Here is a 23,632-nt window from a genome sequence, read left to right as displayed (position 1 = left end):
GTGGCCACGTGATTTAGAAATAAACAAATTCGATAAAACTTCTCCAGTGAAGATAAACCAGAAAAACAAGATTTTACCCTTTTGAATAAAGACATAGAACCAAATACCCCTTAAAGCTTAATTTGGGCCAAGCATATAATATGTGCTCAACAAAATTTGTTGAACAGATACCATACAAAAGCAATTTCAACTGTTGTATACATAACAAACATGAACTTGCTTATAGAACACTGGACTAAAGGGACTCAAGGGTCTGAGAAAGGGAAGTGAAAACAGACCAAAGCCCATCTGATGCCACAATGCTGGTTATACACATAATAGCACTCAACTCCACCACAGGACATAGGCTGAAAATTTAGAACTGCAAACATATTTAGATAAATGCACAGATGCCAGATGCATAATGAGTTACTAAGAGAAATCTGAATGGCCTAATTTTTAAATTTGACATTAGGAAGAAAAAGTTGCCCCTGCTCCATAGGCCCCCCCTACCCAAATCAGAATCCAGGAATGACCCAGGGCCTTACTGGCTAAGCCAATAATTTAAATTATTGGCTTAATTTAAATAATTTAAACCCTGAGAAGAGAAATGAAACTTTAAGATGGGAGGTAGGTGGGACCAGGTGCCCAAGGTCAAGGTGAAGCCATGGCCAGCTATGGGCAGAGAAACAGCACCTTGTAACTGATATTGTGGTAATCTGAGGGCTTGCTTCATCTCTGCTGCTAAAGGGTTAGACTTGCATCTTACATTCCTGCCTCCTCCAAAAATGCAGTGTTCTTCCTATATGCCCGGGAGCTTAGGCATTTGTCAAATGAATGAACATTCAGCCAGCTGAGGCAGTCTACTCTGACCATGCGACGTGGCCCTGAATGAGGTCCCTGGAGTTAGAGGCAGTGAGAAAGGACAAGAACACACTGGAGATGTGAACCAAGGTGAGGCATCTGTGAGCCAGCCATACAAGAGAACAGTGAAGAAAACTGGAGAAGAAACGTTTTTTGAGGAAACCTGATCCAATATTTGAAGGACTGTCACATAGGAAAGGAATTAGGTCTGTTCTTTCTAAAGCTCCAGGAGTCAACTGAATTGAAGAAGCAACTTCCTTAAATTTTTGGACTGTGTTTAGTGGAATGCCAACATTCAGAAAGTGAGGGTAGGGTGGGGGCAAGAGGGGAAAGATTTCAAATGATTTCATAAGAAAATGCATTTGGGAATTTGGGTTAATGAAAGATAACAGATGTTCTTACTGAAAGGCACAGCTTTCAGCCCTTCTCAAACTTATGTGGCTTCAAATAGTTTTTCATGGGATGCTATGTACATTTTACAGAGTTTCTATGTTCCAAGTTCGCCTCTGGGGAAAAGATGAATTAGAGCTGTCTGACAAAAGCATCTTTTGAAGAGGTGAATGTCACACCAGCATTTGAGTACTTTTAGGATGCAGAATTCAACACTGCATAGATGATACACATGCAATCTTGATAGAAAACTAAAACTGTGGGTTCATTCTCCCATTAACTTTCATCTTGAATAACTAAACAAGCAAAAAGGTCCAGTTACACCTGAGGACACAGACTAGCTGTCACACCCTGAATCTCAGTGCCCAAATAAGTGGGAGATATGGCTATTGCAAAGGGATCCTGAAAGCAATCAATGCTGTTGCTGGGGAGCTGAGTGACAAGATGAGTTCTTGCAAGAGCTTACTTTGACTCTCTTCATATAGTATTTTCTAGAAAAACTGCTTGCCTGCCTTTCTCTCATGCATCTATCCATTTTGTAAACATTTACTGAGAGCCCTGTAGTGACAAACAGTAGTGAGTAAAGCCAGAAAAGGTGCTGCTTTATGACTCCCTAAGGGGAATTCAAACAATAAACAAACACATTGCACAAATGATTTAATTGAGGTTTTCCATATATGTTACAAAGTAAACAAATAGTACAAAACAACAGTAGGTTACACAAATATCTTGTACAGAGTGGGATTTTTAGGACAGGTTCGCTAAGGGAGCACAGAGTCCATGTTTTGCAGACCCTCAAATGTGCATGTCTAAAAGGAGTCTCTGTGACATTCAGCTGAAAAATCACAGCCCAATGGGGTGGGAAAAGGCCACACAGGCCCATCCACCACAGCATTCTCCTCTCTAGCACAATGTCATATCCTCTATTTGAGACTAAGACTCCTTAGGTCTGTGGGGGGCGGGTGGTGGTGGAGAATTTGCTTTGCTAAGCAGGTGATTGTAATGCTGCTACTCCGAAGGCCACATTTAATAGCACTACTCTATCAGGTATTTCAAAAGACCTAAACAAATGGAGAGCTAGCCTATGTTCATGGACAGAGGGGTTCAAGCATAAAGATGTCAGTTTTCCTCATATTAACCTGTAAGTTCAGGTATGCTCCCAACAAAAATTCCCACAGAGTGGTTTTGTTCTTTATTGTTGTTTTTTTAACTTGACAAGCTGATTCTAAAATTCATTTGGAAGAGTAAAACAATTTTGGAAAAGAACAAAGTGAGGGACTTGCTTTACCGGCTCAAGGCTTACAATAAAACTATAGATATAGTAGTGACACACAATTAGCATAAGAGACCAATAGAACAGAAGAGAGAGCCCTAAAACAGACCTGTGTTTTTAGAAAAATGATACATGGAAAATGGCATTAGAAATCAGTAGGAAAAAAAATGAATGATTCAGTAAATATTGCTGGAGAAATTGGTTATTAATATTTTTAAAAACTAGATTCCTACCTCATATCACATGCAAAAATAAAATTCCAGATAGATTATATGCATAAATGTGAGAAAACAAAACTTTAAAACTCCTAGAAGAAAATATAGAAAATTTTTACAACTGTAGGGTAAGGAAATATAACTTGACACCAACTGTGCAAACCAAAAAGATTGACAAATTTGACTTCCAAAAAACCCTAAATGCAGTAAATAAGAAAAAAAAGCCATATAGTAGGAAAAGCTATTTGCAGCATAGATGCTAATACCTAGAATGTATCAAGATTTCCTATCTATGAGAAAAGACAAACTATTCAAATAGAAAATGATATGAGGAGGAAGTTCACAAATGAGGAAACCCAAATAAAGAGAAAAAAAAAAACATGAAAAGATGTTCAACCTCACAAGTAAATAGAAGAATGCAAATTTAAAACAGTGGGATACCATTTCATACTCATTAAACAAGTAAAACTTAAAAACTCTAACCCAACCAAGTGCTGTCTAGTGTATGGAACAGTAGAAATTCTCACACTCTTGTTTGGAGAAAAAATTGGAATAGTCATTTTAGAAAGTATTTCGACATTATCTGATAAAATGGATAATGCATGCGCCCTACCACCCAGCAACTCCACTCTTAGGTGTATGGCCTGGAAATCTTTACTCATACACACAGGAAAGCCAGGGAAGCATGGACAAGACATTCACTCAGTGTGCTTAATAACAGTGGGAAACTGGAGACAGTCCAAATGCTCATCCAGAGGAGCTGGCTAAATACAATGCAGTCTATTTATACACTGAAATGCTATATAGCAGGAAAATAATGAATAAACCAAAGCTACATGTATCAATAGATACACATCTCAAAATCAATATTGAGCAAAGAAACAAAGTTGTAAAAAATGTAAGTAATGGATACCATTAGTACAAAATTTTAAAACATGCAAGAAAGATCTTGGTACTATTTGGAAGATTTACATAGAGTATAAACATGAGAATGACAATCTAAATTCAGCATAATGAACCCTAGAGAGGGAAGGAGAGGAATGATACCTGGGAAAAGAATAAAAATCACTCATACAACTACTGCCCCTCCACACTACTATTAATCAGCATTAGTAGGGAAGGTTCCTCAACAAAAGCAGACTTTTTCAGATTAAAAAGCCTCAGAAAGCATTTAGCCAGCCTTCAACTCACAGAGGAAACTTCTCTTCAATACCTTAAGCAAGGGATCCTCCTTTTACTATAGATGCTCCTAAATCAGGACACTGCGTACAGTTATGCAGGTGGACACTGTACAATTCTGCAGCACACATTTCACAGTATTAACGACGCCCCCTAGGGTTGTACAGTGAACAACTAATACAATCGTATGTGGCAGTCCTGTAACTCCTAAGTCATAGAACCCTTTGGCACACTGATGAAAAATGCCCATCCCTGGGAACATGCCCACCAACACAATTAAAGCCTATAATGTCAGTGGATTCAGACACCTTCCCAACAGCGATCAACAGCAGCCTTGTGCTGGTTAAACACTTTCGGGGAACAAGTGCTCACAAACTTCAGAAGTATTTGCAGACAATGCTGTGAGACTCTTTCTTTTAAAAATGAATGTTTAAACTGTTCATTATTTAACCAAGCATATCTTGACCTAATAAGCAGCTAGGCATGCTGACATGTCATCAAAGAACAAGAAAGCATTTCTCTCATCTGCCCTTTGGGAAACCTCTAAAGATCTCTACTCTGGCTTCCAATGCAGTTAAACACTCACAGAAGCCAGGAAGTGTGAGGGTGGAGGAAGGGTCAGGCTTTTTCCAGGGACAATGTTAACTGAGCAGAACCATGATGGAGCCCCCAAAGGCCAAGGGAGACAAGTTGTGTTCCACTTACTCCCAAAACTCCATGACGGGAGAGGTGGCGTTCTGCAGGGACACATGGCTGTGGTTGCTCACATTCAGTTTCTGGAACTCCACACAGTTTTCTACAATGGAAACAAGACAAGAAACATAAGATTAACTTTTGCGAAGGCTGGATCTTGGAAAACATTCAGAGCCAATGGTGCAACCAGGTGGTTTTATCTCGCCACTCCAAGTAAACATGCCTCAAAGAACACTGAGGGTGAAATCAATAACTTATAAACAGTTTAAGAGAGAGGCTTGGTCTGATTCAAACAAGAGGAAAAATTGAGGGGGCAGGGCACCTTCTCTCTCTCTCATTCTTACTCAATGTGCCCTATCACACTCTTTCTTCCTGCCTTGTTCCCAAATCTCCTTTCCTTTTTTCTACTTTCCTGTTGAAGGCCTGTCCATGGCATTTCCCTGTTTTACTCGGTGGTCCCAGAAGGAATGGTGGGTTTAAAGAATTGGGTCAGTCATGGTGTCCCTAGGGCAGCAAAGCAGTTGAGACTCAGTTTTCCTTCATGTAAAAAGAGGCCTATCTCACGGCTGCCTGATAAATGTGATGACTGGGTAAATGACATAAGCTTACATGTGCAAAAAATCCCTAATTTCTTCATCATTCTCTCCCTCAATCACCCAAGAAAAGATTTTTTGAATGTTTCTCCTTATTCCATGAAACTTGATGATCAAGGGAGATCTGAATCTCAAGTAAAAACATCCAAGTGTTCGTCCTTTAAAGCCCAGAACAACTCACATATCCCTCCTCCAGAAAGCCTTCCTTGATCTTCCGTTCCTGAATTCCAGGAAAGTGAGAATTGAAAGGCCTTTCAAGAAATTAGCCTTTCTAACTCCATTTATTTTAAAGAGGAGGAATCTAAGGTTCAGAAGTAATCAAGGGACCCACATCCATAACCCTCTCCCAGCTCTACAAATCACCAGCCAGTTAGGGGCAGAACTAGGAATCAGCTCCAACCAAGACTTCATCCTCTTTTCCATGGTCATTGCCCGTTTTGTCTGCCACCATAGGACCCATGCCTCTTTAGAGCAACACTCTGTTTAAGAACCATCTCAGCCACCAGACAGCGAGCTCCCCAAGGGAGGGCCTCCTGCACTCACTCACTTTGAAGCCCCTGGGCCCAGCACAGTGGCCAGCATGGAGCCAGTGTTAAGCCTCACTCTGGTACTTCTCACTTCTCATGTGTATGAACCCTCCAAATTACATCTGCAATCTCTAGGGGCAGGAAGCACTTCCGATGTGTTGTTTCACACATCCCCAGTGTTTACAAGCCTTTAAAGATAGGGGAGTGAGAAAGAGAGGTTTGCAGTTGGCTGGGGAAAATTCTCCCAATCACTTGCCTGCTTCTCACTCCACTTGGCAAGTGCCAACCATATTCTGAACAGAGGTGGTCAGTGGGGTCCACAGATGGTCCTGAGAGCAGTCTGGAAACCTATTATCGGCAAAACACCTACACATGCCCTTGTGCCTTTTTCTGAAGAGAGAAGTCCTTGGCTTTGATCAGATTCTCTAAAACTTTCTCAAAATTTTTTTCTAGAGTAAAAAAATTTCTCAGACACCCAAGGTTGACAAGGTGTTTTTATTATATTTAATCATGTACAAATAGTGAGTTATAAAGTCTTTGTGATTATAGTATTCACACAACTATAAGATCAGAATTAAATTTACAAAATACCAACTAAACTACAGTCCCAATACATTTCAAACTGATAGCATAAAATGGATGTCAGATAATGCTATTTTGTGAAATTAAACTTCCCAACAGAAAAATAGAACTGACAGCTAGAAGGCAGGGTCTATTCAGCTCAGCCCGCTCATTCCTCCATGGGTTATTTGAGACTCAACTCTACCACCATTTTTTTCTGTTCACACTTTGCAAAACCTTTATTCCTAAGGTTTGCTGTGTTCTCAACTGGACTTCACATAATACTAACATACTATTTATAAATTAAATCTCTCTGCTCTTCTCTTGGCTGCCATCATTTTATTTACCAAGAATATAGCTTAAATTGTAAACATGCACAAAGTCAGGCACTGAAATCTCCTGACTGTCCTCAGTTATAAGGTGACCGTGCAGACGATCCAGAACATGCACATATTTTTAGAGTATCAAAATAAATACAATTAGATTATCATGGAGGACTCACAGGTCTTTAAAAATATGTCCTTGAATTTTAGTTTGATAAACATCTCTATGAGGTTCCTGGCCAAAGAAAAGTTAGGACCAGGGCCCCAAAGAGAGACACTGATGTGCGGGAGAACAAGGCAAAGTTATGCAGGGATAGAAACTAGTTCACAGTACTTCCTAGGCCTAATGCCTGCTGTTCTTTCAGCTGGTGACCGACCTCCTACCCAGTCTTACTAAGCTCAGCCTTCAGGATAATAGGCCACGTCCAGGGACAACTTACTCACATGGATAGTGAATAGCTTAAAGCACGTATGCCAATTTCAGTCAAAAGGCAGTGGTTGCCTGGAGCACGGCTGAGAAGGGTTCTGAGGCCATGACTAGAATCAAAAAGAAAGATTCTAGAATTGATTAGTGATACCTGCTCTAAGCACCACCACTGTAGATATGAGTTGGCATGTATCTACCTTCTCTGGATTATAAGACTCAATCCTGATAGTAATACAAATAGAAAAAAAAAAATAGTATATTAGAACCTAAAATAATCCAAAAAGTTATCTATTCAAAGGGGTGAGGTGGTGCTGGTGAATTCAAATATCTACTTGGTTGAACAGATCAAATAAATGAGTAAAGTGGACTGAGTGGGGACCATGGCCTCATCCAAAGGCAGCAGCCACTTTTTAGCTGCAGCCATTGCTGCCAAGCAAGAATGTGGGAATTTGGGTCTGGTGTTGCCAGTTATTTTCAATTTTTTAAGAGAAGCTGGAAATCTGAACTTTCATGTGAAGTCTTCCAATTTTCAATTTGGGCAACCAAATACATTTCTGTAATTTGCTGGTCACTGATTTAAATCTTAATTGTCCCTATTGGCCCCCTGTTTGCAACACTTGATCTAGTCTAATGGCTTCATTTTACAAAGGAAAATCTGATACCCAGAGAGGCAGGGCTGGAATTAAAGCCAGGATCCCTCACATCCCCACTCTGCCCCAAAGGGCTCAGTTTTTATATTCGGCAAAGTGAGAAAAAAGCATCACCATCTTCTACCCAAGCCAATTCCTGGGCCAGGGTTCAGCTCAGGCTTCGTGGCTACAACTCACAGAATGGACCCAGACCTGGTACAGAACCAACCTCTTGTTTCAGTAGAATCTGGACTCGTGGCAAAGAGTCAAAGGTCAGGATTGGTCTCTAGGACAAGGATACACCCCCCAATCCCAGGTCCCTTAGCAGGACTAGCAGAGAGACCTTCCCTGGAGGCCATACCTGTGTTCCACTCATGCCCACAAGTGGCCCAGGGAAGTTCCGTGGTAAAGCAGTTGCTCAAGTAGAAAATGGCCCACGCCAAGATAATGATGTAGTACACATTTAGATGGGCCTCGATCACCTGTGTTGCATAGCCAATGCCTAAAAGAACAAAGAAAAGGGAATGGTTTGAGTCTCTATCTTGTTAAAACAGTCTCAGCTACTTTTTACAACCCGACATCACCCAGACATCATTTTATTTTCTGATTAACTCAACCCTTACCTTCAAATAAAGGGCAAACTTTTCTCCAACATGTAATTCCACCTTCACTTGTGAATTGTCCCAGAGCTGTTTCCAGGAAAAAAACAGGAATTCCACAGCAAATAAAAAATACCACATAGGGAATCAGGAACGCCCCTGCAAGAATGCAAAATAAGGGAATGAGGTTAAAATTGCCCCACTATTTCATGTTCAGCACAAATCTTTAATGAGCACCCACTACAGGCAAGATGTAATGTTCTCTACGCTTGAGTTCAGGTTGTCACTATGAGGACCAGCGGCAGAAAATGTGGCCCTGGGTTTGTGCCCTCTGCCACCTACTACTGTAAGTAATCTACCTCACATTTACCCTGCTTCAACTTCTTCATCTGTAAAATGGGGCTTTACTATCTAATATCTGCACCGCTTATCTCAGAGAATTATTGTATAGCTAAGGTGATAATGTGGAAGAGTTTTATTTGCTTAATTCTTTTATTTATACATTTCATTCTCCAGCACAGGTTCAATTCATTCCTCCCTGAATGTTGCATCCTTTTTTATTCTAAAGTAACCCCAAAAGGCTAGGTTAGGGGACCCCTTCTTATTTACTTTGGAATTGACCTGCAAAATATCTTTTTCATACAGAAAAACATTCTTAAGGAGATTTGCACTAAGCAATATCAGGCCCCTATACCCGAGGCCCAGGTATAAAGCTGAGTTATAAAGAGTTTGCAGGAAGAACCTGTCCAGAAAGGCTGACTTTGGATCAATCTGAGAAAAAAAATCACTGTAAGCCTTAGTGCTCCTGTCTTGAAACACAATACCCACTGCCTGGGCCTTTCTGTGAAACAAATTAAATAACTGAGGTGAACATGAGCTATTACAACCAGAAAGGGATTTTTTTCCAAATCCCTCATCTCTCTCCTCTCTATTAACAAGGTATGAAAACACATGCCATTCTCCACCATCTGATCTCACAAATGAAGGCTGTAATTGAAATTGCTTTTTGCTAAATGAAGTCTCTTTAACCACAGGAGCAATAGCAACAATCTGGATCAGTCTTGATAGTAGGACCATATCTAACAAGTTTTGAAAGGCTCTTAGCTTTTCTGGGCAAGATACTATTTTTAAATTTCACAATGGGAAAGAAATAATTTAAACTGCTGTTGGGAATCTATGAATAGAACTGTGTGGATTCTTTTTAAAAGGTTAACAGTTGATAAGTGGATAGTCCCAACTGTATTAGAAGGCAAAAGGTGTGTGAAAGGGGATCAGAGGGTCTGTTTGCTACATCTAAACCTAAGTGACTAAAACAAGCTGCACGTTTCCTAATATGCTATGATTTACCTGCGAATCCTCTAGAACCTAACGGATGACACTTTTCGAAAGCCTTTTGGCCTATGTGTTCACAAAGCTAGTAATCCTTACAATAACTAGTTCAATGAAACCAGGATATCTGTATATCCAATGGAAACTCTTGGTAAGTTAGTCAAAAAAAAAAAAAGATTCATTTTTAAACTTTACTCATTACAACCGTTCTTTCCAATTTGTAGCAGAATTTGTAATGAACCCAGCTTACCTTGTTTTCTGATCTTAGAAATGCTTTTAGTTTCGGCATGACAATTTCTTGTATTAAAAAAAATGCTAAAACAATTTTTGTCTGGGACTACCTAAAGGGTTTCCATAGGTTTTTAAGCAGATGTGGCAGCTTATGAATCTGCAGAAAGAGGTGGGATTCACAGCTGAGGGCACAGGGCACATTCAGGGTCTCCAAGTCCACTCCCTCTGTGCTCCTTGCCAAGCCACCAACACCAGCGGCCACTTCATTACTAGTGCAGAGCAGGCCTGGAGCAGCCTGTGCCTTCATGATGAATGTCTCCAAAGAAAGGGCTCAGGGAAAGCAGTACCCTTCTCGCTCTCCCTGCAGCTGCTCCAACAGGAAGTCCTGCTCCACGCAGCCTAACAGTGTGGTCCCTGCTGGGCAACTCTGAGCCACCTTCATTGGTGTCTGGGGATCTGTCGGAGGGGCAGGGGCATAGCAAAGACAGGGAGGAATATATAGATACAAGCTTTTTCTTGAAGAAACTATATCATCCAACAAGGTTTTACAAAATCTCCTGCCTGAGACCTGCTGGCTGTCCTGCTAATAATGACAGGTTGGGGCTCCTGAAGTCTGGAGCCCCTCCTTCAACTGAGAGATTTGAGGATTCACTGCTGTATCTCCACCAAACTTACTTGGATAAATTGTCACTGCATACGATTCTCTCATCATCTCCCCACCCTCAATCTCTAAGCATCTCCTAAACGTTAAAACAATGTTGTTGCTGTGTGTAGTGGATGACTGTGAGACCAGCAAAAAAAACTGCCTGGTGCCAATTCTTCCGCCAGAGGCCTGAAAAGAAGCCCTAGAAGGGCCTTAAGAGCAAATGAAAGACTGGACAGGAAATCATACAGCGGTGCCTAACCTAGAAGTTCTCCCTGTTGTCGGTCCACTCCCAGTTTTAAAAATGGCCTGTGGTGTGAGAACGCCATCTTTATCACTCATTGTTAGTGATTTCTCTGATCCCTAGTTTCCTCGTCTGCAAACTAGGTATAGCACTGACTACAGAGATGACTGTAAGGATGAAGTGGGATAATGTAGGTAAAGCTTAGGATGGAGCGCAGCATTTGAGTAAGCACTCAAAACCCGATCCTACTCAGATCATTCTCAGCCTTCATGGCTGTCTCAAGTTGGGAAAGCTGAGGTTCAAAGGAACTGTCTCCTGTCCCACACAGCAATGTAGGTACCAAATGCAAGAGCTCCCGGTCTTGGTCTGCATCTCCAGGTGGGACGGAACGCACCTGGCAGACAAGTAACCGCGTGCTAGCAAGCGGCACATTCAGGTGCGAAGCGCACGTGCGCATGCGCCATGGGAAGATGAGCCTTGCCCGGGTATGCTCAAGCGCCAAGTGGCCCAGGGCGCGCATTCTCCTGAGGGTCCTGCTACACGCAGGCGCGGGAGGGGTCTCGCGCTCACCCCTCGCTCCCCGCCCCCATGGGGCTGTTCATGCCCCTCCATCCACCCCAACCCCCCCACATTCTCCTCAGTGCCGCTGACCACCTCACCTCCTCCGTTCTTGTAGCACAGGTAAGGGAAGCGCCACACATTACCAAGCCCGATAATCTCCCCGGCCACGCTCAACACGAACTCCACCTTGTTGTTCCAGTGGCCGCGCTCGTGGACCGCCTTGTCGCGCTTGTCGCGCGGGTCGCGCGCGGGCGCCGCGCCCCCGCCGCCACCCGGCGCTTCGGACTCCTGCGCCTCCTCGGCAGCCTTCCCGTTACCCAGAGGCAGCGCCTTCTCCGCCGTCATGGCCGCGCTGGCTGCCTCGTGCGCCGGCCGGCTCTGCACCGCCGCCCCGGGCGGGCTGGCTTTTCAGGAGGCGCGAGCGGGCGGGAGCGGGAGGCAGGGGGTGGAGCTGAGGGGCCGGGCCGGCACCGACACGGAGACCCGGACGCGGCGCGGCTTGGCGGCCCGGCCCTCAGGGCGCCCACGCCGCCTCAGCCGGGCTCGGCCCGGGAGCCTGCGGGGACCTCGCGCGCGCCTAGTGCGTTGCGCGCGCCGAGCACCTTCGAGCGCCTGGAGCGCGCCAAGCACCTTGCGCGACCTTCCCGTTGGTTGTCCTACCCACTGGCCTCTTAGGACAAGGGTGAAAGCGCCCATTCAGGCCCAGGTTGGGTGCCGACACCAAGCCCCGAAGGTCCACCATCTCTGTAACCTCTAAACGGTTTCTCACCTCTAATAGGAGTAGTGAGCTTTAAACCAGGGTTCTCCAACTTTAATGTGCACACCAAGCGCCTGCGGGTCTTGTTAAACTACAGATTCTGACTTAGTAGGTCTGGCTGGGCAGGAGCTTTTGCGATTCTTACAAGCGCCCAGGTGCTGTGGCTGCTGCTGGTCTAGGGACCACACTTGGAGGAAAAGGGGAGTAAATAAACTCTTGGTTTTTTCCCAGTGCCCAGGGACTGTGAGCTCCCTGAGGGTGGGGGACATCTCCATATTTTGCTCCACCTGGTGCCTGATGCTCTAAACACAGTGAGTCAGGGCAGTGTGGCAGTTAAGCAAGCGCTCCCGTCAGGAGGCAGACAAATCTAAGTTGAATCTCATGCTCCACCTCTCTTAGTTGTGTGAAGTCATCTGACCACTCTGAGCCTCCGTTTCCTGATCTGCAAAAGGGACTACCGATGCCGGCTTTCTTATGGGGTGTGTGTAGTTAAAGAGAAATGCTAATAAAGTGCTTAGTACATTGGAAGTGCTCAATGAACATTAGCAATTATTAGTACTATCATACAATGTGTACGATACTTGTATGTGTATCACACATATGATACACATATATACATACTTTTGCATCTTCTTGTTTAGTGTCAGTCTCTCCACTCAATTGTAAGGATGATATAAAGTCTTGCATGTTAGCTACAGAGCCTAGTACAAGACCTAGCACATAGGTGCTCAGTGAATATTTGTGAAAGAGAAAGAGGAAGGAAGGAAAGGAAGAGGAGCAGCAGGGAGGAAGAAGAAAAAGGAAAGAATGTCAGGTCTACAAGGAGCCGCAAAGATAATCAGATCCACCTGTGTCATTTCACAGCCCTGGAGAAGTCTAGCCACGTGAGCTCTTGCTAAGCCACCCACTGTGCTCTCCACCCATCTCTTGGATTTCCTTCTGGGGAGAGCCTCCTTGTCTTTAGTCTTCAGCCTCTCCCTTCATTCTGGCTTACAACTGCTCAAGTCTCTCTCCATCTCTATCCCCCCAGAAAACCCTTCCTGCCACCATCTTCCTTTTTCAGGCCCCCTTCATCCCCTCCCTCTCACTATCATATTTCTTGAAAGAGTAAGTTTACATGCTGCAGGCCCTGTCTTCACCTCCCACTCATTCCTCTGCCCACAGCAATCTGGCACCCACCCCCACCACTCCTCTGAAAATGCTGTTTGTGAAATCCCAGAAAACCTCTTGATTTGGCAAATCCTACAGTTCCTTGTCCATCCCCACTCTGCCTGACCCTCTAGGTAACTTTCTGCACTGTTATTCCCTTCTTAAAATTCACACTGGCATGATTTTCTTGATACTGCCTGCCTCAGCTGCAGTTTCTCTTCCGCTTCTCAGGTCTTACTTTCTCTCCTAAATTTGGTTTTTCTCATTTAGCCACATAACTAAATGTTGATGGCTCCCAAAACTCTGTCTCCATATGCTGTCCAGGGTATGTTCAAAAGCAAAGATCCTGTACAATGTTAGAGTGAGAGTAAACTGAATTCAGATAGATTTGGGATCAGATCCAGGCTCTACCCCTCATGAGTTGTTATCTCTTGCCTCAGGCCTCTCCTCTGCCAAGTGGGGTTAATATTCTGACCTCATGTGGTGGGTGTGAGGGCTAAAAGCCTTGAGCACAGTAGGTGCTCTGTGAACAGTAACTCTTATTTTTACTCCGATGATGATGATGTCATTCCCTTGCTTAAAAGTTTTCATTGGCCCTTCTTTTCCTACAGGATAAAATCAAATTGCTGACTCTGGCTTTCATAATTACCCCAAGTCTGATTGTCCTGGCTTTCCTTCTAAATTAATGCCATTTTTCTCCCATACTAAAACTCCACATTGGTACTTGGATTTCCTTTGGGCTGATCCTCCATGCTGCAAATAGAATGGGCAACTAAGGAAGGAATTCAACTTTGACTTTGATGGCCCCTGCTGTACACAGTAGGCACATAGTACCTAGGAGTCTGTCTGTTAAATGAACAACTACATCAAAAGTTAGAGACACAGTCCCACCTCTTATTATTACAATATTAGACTATCACTCCAGAATCTGTGTAAACCTCCTTTGAATCTAATTACATTTCACTTTGTACTGCTGCTCAGCATAATTAGCTCCAGGAATTGACTTCCTCCGAGCAGCTATGATTCTATGAAACCTGCTTGGGAAGTAACATTAAACTAGCATGAGAGGGTGGAGGCTAGCCATCCTCTGGTGGGGACCTGAGCTCGGTTATGCCAATGGGTAATTCTGTGGCCTTGAATACATCCCATAACTTCTGAGCTTAGGTGTCCTCGGTTCATTAAAATTGTCCTGATTATTCTCATCTTCCGGGGTGATCTTAGTGGTGAAGTGAGACCACATGCAGAGAACATTGTACATATACTAATATTCCAAACTCTTCCCTCAAGTTTTAATGTTTCCTTTTATGAAAGTTGACCTGGTCAATTTCCAATTATTAGAATTTAGTAAATAAGTATTTAAAGTCCATCTCTTGAAAAGTTTTAATATGTTTACTCTGCCCTTATCCAGAAGAGCCAACATCTCCATCATGTTGGAGCCTCTTCTCGAAACCTTTTCCATTTCATTATTTCTTCGTTGAGGTGCAGTGACCTGAAGAGCACATACCCATGTCCACAGGGTGGAGCAAGGGGAGTATTGGTCATTTCTCATTCTAGAGCTGATCCTGATGTAACACAGCTTAGTGGTTAGGAATGTAGGCTCTGCTGTCACACTTCCTGGGTTCAAAATTCAGCTCCACCACCATGGCAGATTACTCCGAGCCTCAGTTTCCTTATTTGTAAAATGATAATAATAATAGTATCTACCTTTTAATTGTTATGAGGGTTAAATGGATTAATATTTGTAAAGCACTTGGATTTATGCCCAATGTAGACATGTTTCTTAAAAAAATGTCTAAATAGTCCTCAGAGAACAGAAATGTCATGACTCCCTTATTCCTTTCTTGGGCAAGTATTCCAAGTCTTTCATCTTCTAGCAATTGCTGTCCTGAAGGTTCATTTAAATTTCAGCATTGCTCCTTCATTCATTCACCAAAACTTTATGGCCTTTTGGTTATCCTCAAGATACTTTATTGATCGTAAAGGTGCAAAACCAGATATAAGGACTGCTCCAGCGGTATGCTGGAGCCAGCTTATATTTTCATGAGAGCCGATTAAGTTGTCAGGGCTTTTGCAAACCACAATTATTGGTAGCTTGAAATCTGCCATGGTTGTATTTATACCACGGGAATCTGCCTATGCAACAAATCATCCCCACCCCTCACCCGCCGGCACCCAGCCAGTATATTGGCTAACCATTACAGAATAGTGGAGGAGGCAGATGCTGGTCAAGTAATCACAAAAATGAATGGAAGGTTGGAGATTCTGGTATAAGTCACAAAGGAAAGGTCTGTGGTGCTAGAAGAGCTTGTAACTGAGAGATCTGACCTTGTCAAGGGGACCAGGGAGGGTTCCCTGAGCAAGTGACAAATGAACTGAAGCCTGAAGGGACAGGCGCAGTGAATGAATGAGGAGGGGCGTGAGGGTCCTGAAAGGTGATCACTGTGGCTGAAGCTGGAGTGTGGAACAAGATGTGCCTGAAGGAGAAACATTTTTAGCAGTGGGTGACATGAGCATATTTTCATTGTTACATTACTGTGGCCACAGTGTGAAAAGTAGATTATGAGGCAGGGTTAGGGTAGTGGAGAAACTACTGCAGTGTCGCAGGCAAGAGATGATGGCAGTGGAGAAGGACAGAGAAAGGTAGAGTAGAATGACATGAGAACAGGGGGTCAGAGTCAAAACCTATGGAACTTGACCAGGGTCTGGATACAGAGGGCGAGGGAGAGAAGGTGTCAAGTATATCTCCCTAGTTAGGGAAACTCTAGTGTCCCACTGCAGGGGCAATGATCCTGCTCCACTTTGTGCTGATGTGCCCGTGCTGGCTCAATCAGGGTGTGAGAAACCAGAACCACTGGACCAGTGCACTCTCCTCAATTGTGTGAATGGCTGCTGGACCAAAAACCTATGTGCCAGAACCAAGGTCAAAGAGAGGAAGCAAAAAGGTGTTAGGTACCAGAAAGAACTTTCTACAAGTCATCCATTCTGAATAATCTGCCCCAGGAGGTGGTGAACTCCTCAGTGCTGGAGATGCAGAAGTGGAAGCTGGCCTGGATGGGGCAGAAAGACCACAAGGGGATTTATGGATGGGATTTTCCAATCATGAGAGTCTCTCAGAACACAGTTTTCTGCAAAAACTTTGCCTCATTACTACCACTCCACTTTTTTTCTCATAGATTTCCAGTAATGATCCCAATTCTGCACCCTTTCCCATATCCATGCCATTTGCCATGCAACCCTGCGGTACCTTCCCAACAACAGAGTTCAGTCATCTGACTTGCTTTGGCCACCAGACTGAGGAAAAAGTGATTAAGTGCCAGTTCCAAGCCTCAAGTCTTACCTTCTGCTTCTGCCATCACCATCTAAATGTTTCAGGTTAGTCTGGTGGTCTAGGAAGAAAACAAGACACAGAGCAGAACTCCCCAAACTGAAGTGCCCAGACAATCCCAGACAAAGGTAGAGCCTACAGAGGTAGGCACAAACCCAGCCCACCCAGCTGAGATCAGACCAGTCCACCTTCCGCCTCCTGACTTAGGAGCTATAATAGTCAATGTCTGCTGGTTTGAGCCACCAAGCATCAGTGAGGCTTATACATTTTGCTCATGTCCTTCTCCTTCTGGAAAGATCCCTGTTGTTCATCAGACACAGTTCGTTCTCTTAAACTCAGTTTATTGCTCACTTTCATAAATTCTAAAATGATTTCTCCACTCTTTAAATTTTTAGGACTCCTTGATGACCATAACTTCCAGGTTGAAGCATCATATCACAACCTTTACACACCAGACTTAGGACTTGCTCTGGCTAGGTTACTATAGAAACCTTCTTCCTTTAATGCCCTCAGTACTGGTTCAGGGAAAGATCTTTACTGATAGGGCCATAATTAAGATAGAAGGATGGGCAACCACTCCTGGTAACACTTCTCTTTCCCTGCCCCTTAGCAATCTTCCCAAATCTTTACTTCATCTGTTTGTTTATGCCACAATGCCTAGGATAATCTTCTTTTGAAAAAAGGAAATACTATAAGAACTACCTCGTTTTCCACTGAAATGTTTGGATGAATGACCACAAATGATTATTCTGTGTATACTGTAATATATTGAATGATTGGTCCTGACTTCATTCTCCTATAATTGTGTTCTCCATCCTCACTCATGCTGTGACCCCATGGTGGGAAGATTGTACTTCTCCAAGCCTTGATTTTTGGCTTTGCTATGTGATTAGCCAAGTAGTGGTTTGAAATCTGCTTGCATAGTGGGCCTTGCTCTGTTACCTGCTGATATTACTATGAGAAAAAAAATACCCTATGTAGCTGCTTCCTCTTCACCCTGGGCCCCAGAAGAAGACAAGCAGCCAAACCTCAGACCCACAGCCTGGGGCAGAGCTGCCCAGCCAACCCACAGTCACAGGAATGAGAAATAAATGCTCACTGTTATATACCACTGAGATTTCAAGGTTGTCACAGAACAAAAGCTGTCTGATATACTTATCAGAAGCTGTATTTAGGCCCTCCTGTACCCACCTCTGCTATACTACACACCACTACTATGCACTAGGGATGGTACTATTTTTATTCTTCAGATAATGAAGCTGAAACTCAGAGAAGTTGAGCATCTTGTTCAGAATTACACAGTGGAGCCAGAATTCAAACCCAGTTTTCTGACTTATACTCTATAACCTGCCAGATCGAACTGCAGTTCTCTTCTAGCCAGTGGTTTCACCCATACAAACGTTATCTCACCCTGTCTGATCTAGATGGAAAAAGGAAAGGACAAAAGAAGTTCACATCCTCTTCCTCACCTAAGTCTAGGAACATTAGCTCAAAATGTAATCAAAACTTAATCATTCTATTCTGGGTGCCACCCTGGGAAGAGCAGCCCCCATATGGGCCCTCTTTCTGCGGGAGGATGCTGTCCAAGTTCCAAACACTGATTTCACACTTGGACTCTGAGCTGCAGTTCTGGAGTTGGGCAGCATCTCCCTGTGTGAACACACGTGGTTACTCATATTCTGGGTTTTCCTGTGTTAATATCTAGTCTTCCCAGATATCTAAAGCCAGTGGCACATCACAGACATTCACATTTACCCATAGGTAAGGCTTCCAAGACCACTGCACCTGGCCACACAGCCTGTGTGTTCAACTTCAGCAGCACCATTCACAGTGGTTACTCTGAACTTATGCAGGTTGATGGCCTTGATTCTCTTATTATAGATGTCAGCACTGACCCCAAGTTGCCCAGCTGATAGAATGCCCCACATATACCCACTGGACCCATATATACAGTACTTCATAGCTATATATCCAGGTTGCTCAAATATTTCCTAGAGAGGATCATATGCTAAGAACTGAATGACTATTATAGATACACATAGCCCAAATCATAGCTCTCTGGTTCAAAATTTCTTTGGTAACAGTGCTACCCCAAGCAATGTGTTCTACCGTTTTCTTTATTGTGACCCACGACAGCAGCAAAAATTAATGGAGGGAACTTTCAAAAAGATTTCCTGGTGCCCTAACATCCTCATCCCAGATAGAGACCCACAATTGCCCCTAAAACCAACAACTGTGACGGAGCGTCTGCTGTGTGTGTGCCATGCAATGTGCTAAGTGCTGGTGATGGCTCAGAAGTGGTCTTGGTCTTTCAGTGAGATAACGAACAATAATTCAACAAGCTAAGCATTTGGACATAGATGAATAGAAGATCTTACAGAAACACAGAGCCCTTGAAGTATGAGCTGAGATTCAAGTTGGGAAAGGAGAGGAGGCTACGCCAGGCAGAGGGCACAGTATAGGCAAAGGCAGGGAGTTGAAGTACCTCATGGGCTAGGTGGGTGCCAACTACCTAGAACTACACGGCCCAATAGAGCAGCCACCAGCCACATGGTTTTACTGAGTGCTTTAAGTGTGGCTGGTCCTAATTGAGTTGTGTAAAAACCATTTTGGATCTTGAAGACTTAGTATAAAAAAGAGTAAAATAGCTCATCATATTTTTTTATATTGATTATATGTTGAAATGATAATATTTTGCATATATTGGGTGCAATATTGTGATTTATAAGAAATATATATTGGGTCATTCAGATGACCAAAATATATTTCATAAATATTTGTTCTATGTCCATGGTTCCTGGCTTGCGATTACCAAAACCCTTGGGAAAAGTTTTCAATTAGCATAATCGTGCCTCGGATAAACCACATTGGCTATGATACTGCCACTGCACAAAGCTACCAAAACCCTTGGAATTTCCAGAGTGAAAGAGTAAGGGAAGCATCTTTTGCTGTAATATTTGGTCTCTTGTCCTCAGTTCCTGAAATCTCTTGAGAGCCATAAAGGCCAAATAGGTAGGTTTCTTGTTATTCATAGCAAACTCTTTTCCACCACAAACTAGGTTTATGTTAATGAGGTGACTTTTGGCAGGGGGATGGGGGACTAAGAATGGGGGCTGGTTGCCAGGGAACCAACCATTAATAGAGAGTTGGAACTTTTAATTCCATCTCCTGATTTCTGAGAGGGGAGGAGGACTGATGGTTGAATCAGTCACTGGTGGCCAGTGATTTAATCAATCATGGCTATGTAGTGAAGCTTTCATAGAAACCTGAAAGGACAGGGTTCATAGAGTTTCTGAATTAGTGAACACATGGGGATTTGGGGAGAGTGAGGTGCCTGGAAGGGGCAAGGAAACTCCACACCCTTCCCCATACCTGGCCCTATTCATCACTTCCATCTGGCTGTTCCTGAGTTACATGCTTTCATAATAAACGGGTAATCTAGTAAGCTATTTCTCTGAGTTCTGTGAGCCACTCTAGCAAAGTAATCAAACCCAAGGAAGGGGTTATGGAAACCTCTGATTTAGAGCCCGTTGGTCAGAAGCACAGATTACAACCTGGACTTGCGATTGGCATCTGAAGTGTGGGGGAAGGAGAGGTCTTGTAGGGCTGAACCCTTAACCGGTAGAATCTGATGCTATCTTTGGGTAGATAATATCAGAATTGAGTTGAATGGTAGGACACCCAGCTGGTATCTGAGAATTGCTTGATGGTGGAGGAACCCACTCCACATACACATGTTTGAATTGGTGACCAGAATCATTTATTGGGTTTACTGAAACCTATTAAATTTAATTTCAACGTTCTCTTTATACTTTTTAAATATGGCTACTAGAAAAATTTTAATTTCTTATGTGATTTACGTTGTATTTCTATTAGGCAGTACTGATCTAGAAAATCTGGGGGCAGTAGAGGGCAATAAATTCAGATTCGATCCTTTAGTTCATTTGCGGGCTGACATGAGCCGGTAGACAAGCCTAAGTTACCACACTACTCATAGTACCAGCCACTTGCTATTTTATTGCACTCAAGCTCTTCATGCTATTATGTTCTCTGCTTGGCCTCTGAAGCATCTGTGCTTTTTGATCCTGCCAGGAGCACCTGTGTGGTTGCCACTTTGCCCATAGTGGCATCCAGAGTGTTGAGTGTCCCAGCTTCTCTAGACCAGCACTGTCCAGTTGAGATACAATGGAAGGAAGTCCAGACTCTCATTCCTGGGCTACCTGGGGAAAAGTCGGTCCATACACTAAACCCAATCTGAGTCCCAACCAAGTAAGTCCTCAGGGAGCTATTTGAGGTCTCAAATCAAAGCTATTGCTGCATCTAACTCAAATAGTATCCTGCCTGAGGCTGAGTATTCAGCCATGACTTAGAGATCACGCACCCGCAGTGGGCCATTAGCTTTTCATCATACCTGAGTTACGATGTGCTGTGCCCTTTTCTAACTGCCCATCTGTTCTCCACTTTGGAGAGTGGAAAGGGGACAGGTGTCTGCTGTTGCCCCAAGCAGACCTTTTGGAACTGCCTTTTTGCAGATTCCTTCACTCAGTCCACACCACGAATACTGTGTGGTTTATATCATCATCTCCAATTTACATTTGAGCAAACCAGTCTGAAAGAGTTTGCACGGCTCACATAGCTGGTAAGTGGGATTTCAATGCCATCCTGGCTCCAAAGCCATCTTTCCATTACTCAACTAGGCTCAGCCTTACTGTGTTATCTGACTTCTCAAGATCTAAACATGAAACTCTGTGTTAGTTAAGAGAATGCCGGCGGTTGGCACAGATAAACTGAAATCTCAGGGCTTTCATGCATTTGAGGTTTATTTTCACTTGTGGAAAGCCTTATGCAAATGTTTGACAGGTATCCTTCCATGCAGTGATGCAGGGACCCAGGTACCACCCATGTTGTGGCTCTATCATATTCAACATGGGGCTCCCCAGGTCTCTGTGGGGTACCTCCATGGCTGTCATGGCAAGACAGGATGCAGCTGACATCCTGTTGGAGGATGCAGGGTACAGACAATACATCAGGCAGCAATAACATTTTATTTCTAGTACGGAGACCCCAGATGACAGTGTCTTAAAGAGAGGAGGCATGCCCCATCATCCATTCCTTTTTCATCCTGCTGCTTAGGACACAGATGTGATGGTAAGCCATCTTGAGCTACATGGATGAGAAAAACACTCTAAGGATGGCAGAGTACATCCTTAGAGTACTCTGAATGACAGCATATAGCAGTCAGCATGCTAGCCCTGCACTGCCCACCTCCAGACTGTATGCGGGAAAAATTAATTTTTATCTTGTTTAAACTACTATTGTTTTAGGTCCCTGTTACATGCAACTGAACATCTATCCTAGGTGCAGGGATCCCACACTTTCGGTCCACAACAGAACTATATCCTACGAATAGTGGCTAGAAAAAAGTTAGTCAGCCTAAAGCCCCAGCCCAAAGCAATGAAGCTTCACTTTAGGGGGTGAGATACAGCAGAGAGAGTAACTCCTTTTGGGAACATGATAACATTTTTAAATTGTGGTAAAATATACATAATAAAATTTACCATTGTAACTATTTTTAACTGTACAGTTTGGTGCCATTAAGTATATTCACAATGTTGTGCAACCATCCATCTCCACCATCCATCTCCAGAAAATTTCCATCTTCTCAGACTGAAACCCCGTTCCCATTAAACACTAACTCCCTATTCCTCCTCTCTCCCAGCCCCTAGCAACCACCATTCTCCTTTATATCTCTATGACTTCGACGACTCTAAGTACCTCATATAAGTGGAATCATCTAGTACTTGTCTTTTGTGTTCGGCTTATATCATGTAGCATAATGTCTGTATGTGTTATAACATGTATCAGAAGTCCCTTCCTTTTGAGGCAGAGTAATATTCCATTGTATGTATATATCACATTTTGTTTATTCATATTCATTCTGTGATTGACACTTGGGTTGTTTCCACCCTTTGGCTATTGTGAATAATGCTGCTGTGAACATAGGTATCCAAATATCTGTTTGGAAAAAAAAAAAAAGGTCTCTGTGGGGAGGGGAATAAAAAGTAGAAAAACCACTCCCATATCTTAAACATATGGGCCTGGAATGGCACATAACTTTTCAGCTTACATTCTATTGGCAGGAACTAGTCACGGGGTATACTAATTATCTATTGCTGCATAAGAAATTACACTACAACTTAGTGGCTTAACACAATAAACATTTACTACCTATGGTTTTTGTTGGTCAGAAAATAAGGAACAGCTTTGCTAAGTAAGGCTCTGGCTCAGAGCCTCTCAAGAAGCTGTAGTCCAGATATGGACTGAAGCTAGAGGACCTACTTCCAAGATGGCATGCTCACACAGCTGTTGGCAAGAGGCCTCAGTTCCTTGTAGGTCTCTCCATAGAACTATTTGAGTGTCCTCAGAACATGGCAGCTAGTTTTCCCCAAAGTAAGTACTGTAAGAGAGCAAGGTAGAAGCTGCAATATCTTTTATGACCTAGTCTCATAAATTATATACCATTATTTCTGTGATATCCTATTGGGCACAATAGGATATTGGTCACATTGTGATATCCTACAGGCCAATCCTACTGATGTGGGAGGAGACTACACAAGGGTATGGATAGCAGAAGGAGGGGCTATTGGGAGCCATCTTGAAGTCTGGCTACCACTGAGGTCACACCCAGTTGCAAGGGCATCTGGGAAATGTAGTCTCTGGCTGGGCAGCAATAATTACATTTGGTGGGCATCTTTTTTTTAAGTTTTATTAGTTTCAAGTATACAGCACATTGGTTAGATATTTATATAGTTTATAAAATGATCCCTCTAATTGCTCTTTCCGTCTGGTTTTCCACCTAGCCATTACATTAAGTCTAACTGCATTCCCTATGCCATGCTTCCCATCCCTGTGACCATCTATCAACTATTAATTTGTACTTCTTTAACCCTTCACTCCTTTCTCCCAGCCCCTCAACCTCCCTCTCCTCTGACCACCACAAGATTGTCCTCTATATTCGTGAGTCTTTTTGATTAGTTTGTTCTTTTCATTTCTTAGATTCTGCATATAAGTGAAATTATATGGTATTTATCTTTGTCTGCCTTATTTCACTCAACATAATAACCTCTAGGTCCATCCATGT

At 43.2% G+C, this 23,632-nt stretch overlaps 1 protein-coding gene and 1 pseudogene across 2 annotated transcripts in view; both read right to left on the bottom strand.

The window, feature by feature from the left end:
* The window catches only part of SLC6A11 (solute carrier family 6 member 11), a 123,761-nt gene extending 112,069 nt beyond the window's left edge, over window positions 1-11,692 (bottom strand). Inside the window, exons 1-4 of one of the 2 annotated variants that reach the window (XM_039886732.1) lie at window positions 11,359-11,692; window positions 8,277-8,411; window positions 8,015-8,155; window positions 4,606-4,696 (exon numbers count right to left, since the gene is read on the bottom strand). In XM_039886732.1, coding sequence (XP_039742666.1) covers window positions 4,606-4,696; window positions 8,015-8,155; window positions 8,277-8,411; window positions 11,359-11,605 — 614 coding nt within the window. In that variant the 5' untranslated portion in view covers window positions 11,606-11,692. The remainder of the gene's footprint in view (window positions 1-4,605; window positions 4,697-8,014; window positions 8,156-8,276; window positions 8,412-11,358) is intronic. The other variant, XM_039886731.1, reaches the window with a different exon arrangement.
* Window positions 11,693-19,224: 7,532 nt separating this feature from the next.
* Window positions 19,225-19,388, bottom strand: LOC120622176 (uncharacterized; annotated as a pseudogene).
* Between the last annotated feature and the right edge of the window lie 4,244 nt (window positions 19,389-23,632).

Source organism: Pteropus medius, unplaced genomic scaffold, assembly GCF_902729225.1.
Source record: "Pteropus medius unplaced genomic scaffold, Ma_sr-lr_union100, whole genome shotgun sequence".
Taxonomy (NCBI): Eukaryota; Metazoa; Chordata; class Mammalia; order Chiroptera; family Pteropodidae; genus Pteropus; species Pteropus medius.
This window is presented reverse-complemented; position numbering and strand designations above follow the sequence as displayed.